The 8,889-nt window shown below is 37.0% G+C and overlaps 1 protein-coding gene across 1 annotated transcript in view; it reads left to right on the top strand.

Annotated features, from left to right (window-relative positions):
- Col11a1 (collagen, type XI, alpha 1) overlaps positions 1-8,889 on the top strand; it is a 192,619-nt gene that overhangs the window by 72,047 nt on the left and 111,683 nt on the right. The window contains exons 16-24 of the mRNA XM_013516403.1: positions 1,837-1,890; positions 2,008-2,061; positions 2,225-2,278; positions 3,696-3,749; positions 3,861-3,905; positions 6,633-6,686; positions 7,123-7,167; positions 7,415-7,468; positions 7,929-7,973. Of these exons, the coding sequence (XP_013371857.1) occupies positions 1,837-1,890; positions 2,008-2,061; positions 2,225-2,278; positions 3,696-3,749; positions 3,861-3,905; positions 6,633-6,686; positions 7,123-7,167; positions 7,415-7,468; positions 7,929-7,973 (459 nt within the window). The remainder of the gene's footprint in view (positions 1-1,836; positions 1,891-2,007; positions 2,062-2,224; positions 2,279-3,695; positions 3,750-3,860; positions 3,906-6,632; positions 6,687-7,122; positions 7,168-7,414; positions 7,469-7,928; positions 7,974-8,889) is intronic.

Below are 8,889 nucleotides of genomic sequence, written 5' to 3'. Positions count from 1 at the left end.
TGTATATATATATATCACCAAAACTATACATATATGGCCATCAGCCATCAGTAATAACAAAATCATTGAAATAGATAATTTTCCATAACTCCAAAGACTTTCTTGGTGTCTGCCCTTTACAGTAGAACTTTCACCCCTAACACCTGGTGAACTCTGAATTCCTCATCAGTTTTGTATTTTTAAGCATCGTATAAAATTAGACATTACATTCCCTCATGCGGGGAGCTTTTTGACACAGCCTAATGCCATTGAGATTCAGCGCTCGAGTACATCAGTAGCGCATGCCTTTAGATGCAGGTCAGTCTTCCATTGTGTGACTGCATCATAGTTTATTTTAAAATGAGGAAAAATCCTAACAATACTAATGCAGATATTTGGTTGACTCAAAAATGGCATAGATCTTCCTATTCATGTTTGTTAAGATTGCCATAAAAAGGATGGAAAATATTTACAGGTCAACTGAGATTGCCTGAAACTATTGAAACACTCTACATGCAGTTCTACAAATTTATTCTCTTGCAGTTTGTAAATTTTTTTAATTCAAACTCTTCTCTTGGCATCTGAGGATGTAGCTCAGTGGCATAAGTGCTTGCCTGGCAAGCCTGAGGTCATGAGTTCGATTCCCAGTACCGAAACCAAAAAAAATAAACAACAACAACAGCAAAAACTCAAACTCTTCTCTTTACAAAACATATGAATTTGAAAACATACTAGACCAGTGCTTGTGGAGTTTGCACTTTTCCCGGACTGCCTAAGACCAAATACAGAGAGGTGTTATCAAAGGAAAGATAATTTTTTTAAATGTGGCAACATTTATTGTTATTATTGGTCCTTGCCTTCGAGCTGTGTTCAGGTGAGAGTATTTCCACTGCAACATATTTTTTAAAATTTATTTTGTATTGGTCCTTTTTTATTTTAAAGAGAGGAAAAACAATGAAAACGATACAGAATTTCAAAACATTTGGATTTCGTTTTTTTACCACATTCATTATGTACATATTATTTAAATTAGTGTTGAAAAAGAAAAATTGAACTACATTTGGTCAATTATTAGCTTTGTAGTAGTTTTACTTTAAAATTTGTATATCATCTCCACATAAGATATATGTATATATACATATAGATATGGATACAGATACAGATATAGATATTACATTGTGTTGTATTGCTATTAAATACAATAGAAAATGTTGAGTCTTTCTAGTGTTCAATCTGGCGGGGCATAGTACCTGTAAAAAATGGACCTCCAGCCTTTCCATATGGGTCTGTGGTCCATGAAATACCAGTATTTACCAGGCACTGTGCTGAGTTGCAGGAGTCGTTGAAACCTATTTGGTTGGAAACCTTAGCAGTTTACAGTCTAATCGGAGATTCAGCCATGACAGAAAGGAGTAGCAATCCAGTACGGTACCCACAATGAAGGACAATACCTCAGGTGGGATATCTAAAAAGTGCAGAGAGAGATGAAGGGAAAGGACCTAGAAAGAGAAGAGAAATGTGACAGCTGGTCAAGAATATGTTCAGAAATGTAAAACTCACGGTTTTGAGAACAAAATAAGTAATTAAGACCATTGTTCAAGTTTGAAATATTCCATTTTATTTCTTTTAAGTTACATTGCATGCCTACCTGTGAATTTAATAAATAATATGGCCTTTTTAAAGTAAGAAGATACTTTAGAAATGATTCTCTTGTCCTCTGCTTTACCTACATTTTTACATGGAAAGAAATTCATTGTGTCTAAATTAGCAAATAAAGCTAAGAGGGTATCAGTTCCTAAAGTTGTTCTACTGACACTGACGTCATTGTGTTCTGATGATTGTGATGTTTTGATATAGGGTCCTCGAGGTGTTCAAGGTCCCCCTGGCCCAACGGGAAAGCCTGGAAAAAGGGTAAGGCAGATTTCCATTGCACGTTCTGAGGCTGATCTGCAGTGATGAGTTAGTTTGCTTTCTTCTGCTTTCCTGGGATAAATACCTTTGGCTTAATTGTGTTCTTGGCCTTGTCAGGGTCGTCCGGGCGCAGATGGAGGAAGAGGAATGCCTGGAGAGCCCGGAGCGAAGGTCAGCAGCGCACACACTTACGTTCAGCTCTCACGTGTCATTTCACCCAGGAAAAATTTGAATTTTAAAGTAAAATTTCTGGGTATGAAATGACAGTCAGCATTCAAATTACACTGCAGATCTAACTAGAAATGTGACGATTGCAATGATTATGACTTTACAGGGCGATCGAGGGTTTGATGGGCTTCCAGGTCTCCCAGGTGACAAAGGTCACAGGGTAAGTTGCATGTATTACTTTTTATTAAAGGATAATAGAAATGTTATATGTGGTGTTTTTGTATTGACTTACTATAAGAAATCTAAGAAAGTTAATTCAAATATTTGTAAGTCCATTTATTAATTTATTTGAAGAAAGATAAAATTTTGTGGCATCAGTTTTGTTTAGATATATAAATGCTCCTGGGGCTGGGGATTTAGCTCAGCGGCAAAGCGCCTGCCTGGCAAGTGCAAGGTCGTGAGTTTGGTTCCCGGTACCGGAGAAAAACCAAAAAATAAATAAATAAATAAATAAATAAATGCTCCTGCATGCAAACATAAAGCAAGCAGGACTTTTATGGTCATGTATGTGGAAAAGATTACTTCAATAGAAGTGTGGAGTATTCATTTTCCATCTAATTTTTTATAATTGCCTCAATTTCCTTTTTTCATTTTGTCTGTGCAAGTATAATCAAAAGAAGACATCCATAGGCCATCTTTCATTAACATAATAATCTACTGACATTGTATTATTTCTTTGTGTTATCAGTTTTCACTCCAAGGCAAGAGCTTATACTTTTCTAAGGCTGAGCCAGCCACCATACTAAATAGAAATCTAGTGGGTATTTTTAGTGGGGAAATTAAATGAACAGGAAGTTTCTCAAAAAAAAAAAAAAAAAAAAAAAAAAGATAAGCTTTGGATATATACATCATTGTTCACCAGAAAGAAAAGAAGGGGGAATAGAGCTGGTACAACCTTTAGGCAAATCACAGAAGAGGCAGTGGAAAAGAAACAAAAAGAAATAATAACCCTACTGATGTCTAGAAAATGTCTACTGTACGTCTAATATATGTGAAGATATATATATATATGTATATATATATATATATGCTTATTTTTTATATAAGAAAGACAGAATTCTTTTGGAGTTCTCAAACTGTTCTGGTTTAAAAAATAACTTATTTAGAGCTAGGAAATATTTAGTGAACAGCATCAAAGTGTATGCATGCTTGAGATGATATCAAAATAATTTTTAAATGTTTCATCTTGTAATAGTTAAATGTCTGAAAATTATTTTGGGTAATTATTTTACCTAAAGTTTTTGTACTGAATTTGAGGAAACATTTTTTCTAATACTGATACAGAAATCCAGACAGAAAAACATTTTTTTCTAATTTGAGGAAACATTTTTTCTAATACTGATACAGAAATCCAGACAGAAAAACATTTTTTTCTAATTTGAGGAAACATTTTTTCTAATACTGATACAGAAATCCAGACAGTTCAAAAATTATGATTTATTTGTGAAGTCCTGGATGACAAAGCCCAGGTTGTCCTTGTGAAATGTCCACTTGTATTTGGTTAAGGTGTCTCCCTGAAAAACTTGTAAACACTTTGTTTCCTTCCTATGCTAACTGTGTTACTCTTTATCTTTTAGGGTGAAAGAGGCCCCCAGGGTCCTCCTGGTTCTCCTGGTGATGATGGAATGAGGGTATATTAATAGTTCATTTCCTTATGATGAATACAGAATGAAACCATAAGACAGAGTCATGTTGAAATGATAAAATGTGTGTTTACCCTGCCCTCTGTTCATCACTTACAGGGAGAAGATGGAGAAATAGGGCCAAGGGGTCTCCCAGGCGAGGCGGTAAGCTGTGCTTTCTTTCTTTTCGGATAATTACATGCTTACTTTGATGAGCAGTGACTGACGTCACCCATATACAAAGTGCAGCCTTCCCTAAATGTACATGGTCGTTGCCCTGTTAAAAGAGTGAGGAAGAGATATATCAAGCTCTTCTTTTATTATAAAGAAAAGCCAAGAAATTTGAGAGAAAAAAAGTGGAAAATAACATCTTCCAGTCAAAAATTTGCCCCCTTTTTTCATTTGAATACTATCAATAGCACCAGATTCTATTTATGTGTTCAGGACTAGTGACCAGGAGATCTGGCAGAAGGAAGGCCTCGGTATATTCCATGTGTAAAGACCTTTTCCGTCAGATACTAGTCATCAGTAAACTGGCTGCCGTAGGTTTACTCCAAGCACGCTCACAAGAGGACTAGCATGGAAAAAGTCCTCTTACTTCCAGCCTTTGCTCCAGGTGAGAGGCTGTCCAGGCAACTATGGTCAAGCAGGTGCTCAAGGGAGCCGGCCAGCAGAGAGAGGAGACAGTTCAATTTAAATAGCGGTATGCCGGGAAATCTTTAGCAAGGCCCCGGGGCACCTGCCTGTGTTCTCAGCACTCTGGGAGACCGAGCCAGGGCAGTGGAAAGTTCAGGCCTAGCCAGGGCAGCTTAGAGACACAGGAAAACCTTGCCGCAAAATGAATGGATGAGTAGGGTCGGGGACATAGCTCAACACAAAGCTCCTTAGCTCAATCCCCAGTACCCCTCTTCCCCCAAAGCCTTCAATTAAAATACAGTTTTCTTTTCCTTTTTTATCACTGGTGCATGTTTGCAGTTCACAGTGATTGCATTAGCTGTAGGGTCTTGGTGCGTGCACAGAGCACACTTACGTTTTTTTTTTTTTTCAATCCTCTTCTTTTCCCCTCCTTCTCTTTTTGTTTGTCTCTTGGTCCCATTCCCTTTGCAAAAGATCTATCTCTCTATTCCTATTATTGTTTATTTTGCTCTTTATATTTTGTGTGTCCCATATAAGAGAAATCGTTTGATAGACTGTGTCTGATTTATTTCACTTAATATTATGGTCTCCAGGGACATTCATTTTTCTACAAATGACTCAAGTCTGTCCTTTATGGCACAATAGTACTCCAACTTGTATAAATTTCAGTTTTTTATCCATTCATCTGTTGATGAATATCAAGATTTAGCTCTTCTGATTTATGCTGCTCTACATCTGTGTATGTGTGTATCTCCGTAATGTGATGTCTGTAACTATTTCAGGAAGTTACCTAGAAAAGGACCAGCTGGGTCAAATGGAATTTCTACTTGAGTTTTTTTTGAGGACTCTGTGTTGATTTCCATAATGGCTTGTGTTCATTTACATTTCCATCAACAATGTAGAAGGGTTTCTTTTTCCCTCTCCGTTTTGTCAACGTTTGTTGTTTGATTTCTTGATTTCTGGAATAATGTGGAATCTCAGTATTCTTTTAATTTTCATTCTTCTGCTGGCCAGAGATGTTGAACTTACATTCATGTACGTATTGGCCACTTGTACTTCTTCTGAGAAGTCTGTTCATTTCAATTATCCATATTTTGACCGAATCATTTTTTGGGGGGGATCTAATGTTTTTGAGTTCTTCATATATTTTAGATATATTTTAGATTTTGGGGGGGATCTAATGTTTTTGAGTTCTGCATATATTTTAGATGAGTTCTTCATATTTTAGATTCTGTCCAAGAAATAGCTGGCAGACATGTGACTCAATAGGACAGCATGAAAGATACAGAAACAACTCCAGGGACATTCAGCTATCTGACCTTTGACCCCTTTGTCAAAGTGGCTGGAGAAAAGACAGCCACTTTTCCAAGTGGTGCCTCGGAAACATGCAAAAGATTGAATCTAGACCCACGTCGCTCATCATGTGTTAAACTGAAATCAAAATCAGTCAAAATCTAAATGTGAAAACTAAAACCCTTATTTGTGGGAAGATAAAATAGATAATTCTATAGTTACAGGCACGGACTTTCTGAGCAGCACCCCAGTTGCACAAGAGGTAGTGCCAAGAATCATCAAATTAAAAAGGTTTTGTACATCCAAGAAACATTCAACAGAGTGAAGAGAAACCTATACAATGGGAAACAATTTCCCAGAGATTCTACAGAGAACTAGTGTCTAGAAAATGGTTTTCATAGGGCTGGGGATTTAGTTCAGCGGCACAGCGCCTGCCTGGCAAGCTGGAGGTTGTGAGTTCGATTCCCTGTACCAGAAAAAACAACAACAACAAAAAAAGAAAAAGGTTTTCATAATGTTCATGTATAGTCTTCTAGCTGCTTTTTTCTTCCTCTTAATAAACAGTCCTCCAAATATAAAATAAATAAGAATCAGGGCTCTTTGTTTCTACAGTGTATCTGATGCATACTAAAATTCAATCTCGCCATTCAAACCCAGCACAGATTGCCTTATTGAACTGTTTTCTCTCTTTAAAACTTCGCTAAGTGATTCATATGTAAATTTATAGAATCAAAGTTACATAGTTTCTCTATGAGGACTTTTGTCCATTCAGGCTTTTGGCTTATTACAATCACTGGGTATTTATGTTCCATGACAATGACATTTAAATATCACTTTTAGTGTGTGAAGAGAAGATGTGTAAATATCTTGCCCCAGATAATATATTCAGATTTTTTCAAAGGAAGAAGCATGTTGTGAAGGCATTTCTTTTGAGGACATGCATTTCCTTTGTTTCTTTCCTAGGGCCCACGAGGTTTGCTGGGACCAAGAGGAACCCCAGGACCTCCGGGACAGCCTGTATGTATTTCCGGGAGTGGTCCGGACTTTCCAGGGGCAGCTTAGTGCCTGCCTCTAAAAACAAACCTCTTAGCAGATAGCTAAGCACTCAGCACCTTGGTATATTTAAATTCTAAGGATGCAGCTTGTCAGTTTAACTGGTCATGTCGTGCTTGATGTTTCTCCTTCCTTTTGTTTTATTTGTCGTGTGGTTTTTATCATGAAACCTATCACAGTGCAAAATGATGCTAGATTATCTCCAGTCTGGACAGGGATGGGAGGATGTAGGCCTTGCCTCATTTGCATTAAACCCTAAAACCCCATTTTATTTAATTTTTAAAAAGATTTTTAGTGATGTTGAGCAAGTGTATGTCATGGTACTAATCTAGGCCTTTTTATTTTTTTTACTTAGCATTTAAATTTTTAAACAAACATAACTTGTTTTTCTCCACGAAAGGGGATCGCAGGTGTAGACGGCCCTCCAGGACCGAAAGGGAACATGGTATGTAGCAAGCATTCTAACTCCTTCTCTACTCCCACACTAACCCCTGCTTAAACTTAAAATGAACATTTATATGACATTTTGCTAAATACAATAGCAATTGCTAGTGTTAATATTTGGCAATATTTTCCAAATTCTGTCTGTGGGGAACTATGTGGGAGCTATTTTTTCAGATGAGAAGAGAAAAAAAAAAACTGTATTGGTTACACAAGTAGCCATAGTAAGGACTTTGTGTTTTCTGATGCAGGGTCCCCAAGGGGAGCCTGGACCTCCGGGTCAGCAAGGGAACCCTGGACCTCAAGTAAGTCTAAGCCATTCCAGTGCCTTGGAGAGAATGAGTGAGATGGTGTTTTTTCCTAGGAAAACAGACAGTCTCAGAATTTTGTGAGTAGGGTTAAATATGTTAAAAATGATAACATTGAAATAGTTTTCTTCTCTGTTTTCCGTATTTTTAATTTGAGCAAACTTGCGGAGGCCCCATTTCCAAGAGAAAAACGAGTCATTCAGCATTGAGAGAATGCAGAATGAATCCGCACACCTGCAGGAGGGTACTGCATGGGTCACATTACAGCTTGTTTGCAGATACAATAGCTCTGTGACACTCCTCACCAAGTTCCAGAGGTCTCCAAGGAGTGCAGGGATTCATAGACTTACAAATAGACGTTCAAAACGCATTTTAAGTGTAAGAGAGGCTTAATAATTTACTGTTTGGAAAATGTATTATTGTGATTCATGACATGAAATAAATTCTTTTAAAATAGGGTCTTCCTGGTCCACAAGGCCCAATTGGTCCTCCCGGTGAAAAGGTAAGTAACTCTGTTCTCTAGTCATCTCTGTAAACACGGATGGGGTTAACAGCCTGTGGCCGCTGTAAGGCTGCCTCCTGGTTTTGATACCTGCCTGGGTAGCACAGAACGGAGGAAATTATCCTAAAGCTAAACCTTGGCAATGCAGTGTGAGTGGAATTAATACGTCTTTAAAACACAAACAAGATTTTGTGTACTTACTGTTTAGAGAGCTTCCTAATGTGAAATTCTCAGCTATATTAATTTCAGAAACCTACTGTTCTGAGTGAATCTTTTCTCTTTATTTTGGCCCTCCTTTTCTTTCTTATTACTTAAAAAATATGACTTGTAACAGGGTTATAGCATGATCTGACTAACGGGATAACTGGGAACCATTTTCCATATATAAATTTTCCATTTATTAGTATGTATTTATTTTTCATGTAATGACTCAATATCTGGATCAAAACAAGAATAAACCTCTAATGAAAGACATGTCTTTTTTTCTTGATATCTTCTGCCCAGTTCCCTGAGAGTAGTACTTCCTGTCCACTGTAGATACTGTGCAATTATTAGCCATCTTTTTGTAAAATTTTTTCTTCTTTTTGTGTATTGGTATGAACATTTCAACTTAAAGGAAAACATTATTGAGTATGATTTAAATACTATAAAAGTTCCTTGTTTTAAGTGTACAAAGAAATTCAGATTTGTGCCGCAATTTAACCTTTAGATAATTTGTATAACTCTGGAAAGAACCCTGCATCAGTTCACAGTCCCAGATTCCAATCCTGACCTAGACAACAAGTCATTTGGTTTCTGCCTGTGTAGATTTGCTTTTGTGGAATATTTCATAGACATGAAATACGTAAATGAAGTTAATGCTTGCCTTGAATCACATGACAGAATATAATACACACATGACCTTTATGTCTAGCTT

The sequence above is a fragment of the Chinchilla lanigera genome, unplaced genomic scaffold (assembly GCF_000276665.1).
Source record: "Chinchilla lanigera isolate Chin_1 unplaced genomic scaffold, ChiLan1.0 scaffold00034, whole genome shotgun sequence".
Taxonomy (NCBI): Eukaryota; Metazoa; Chordata; class Mammalia; order Rodentia; family Chinchillidae; genus Chinchilla; species Chinchilla lanigera.
This window is presented reverse-complemented; position numbering and strand designations above follow the sequence as displayed.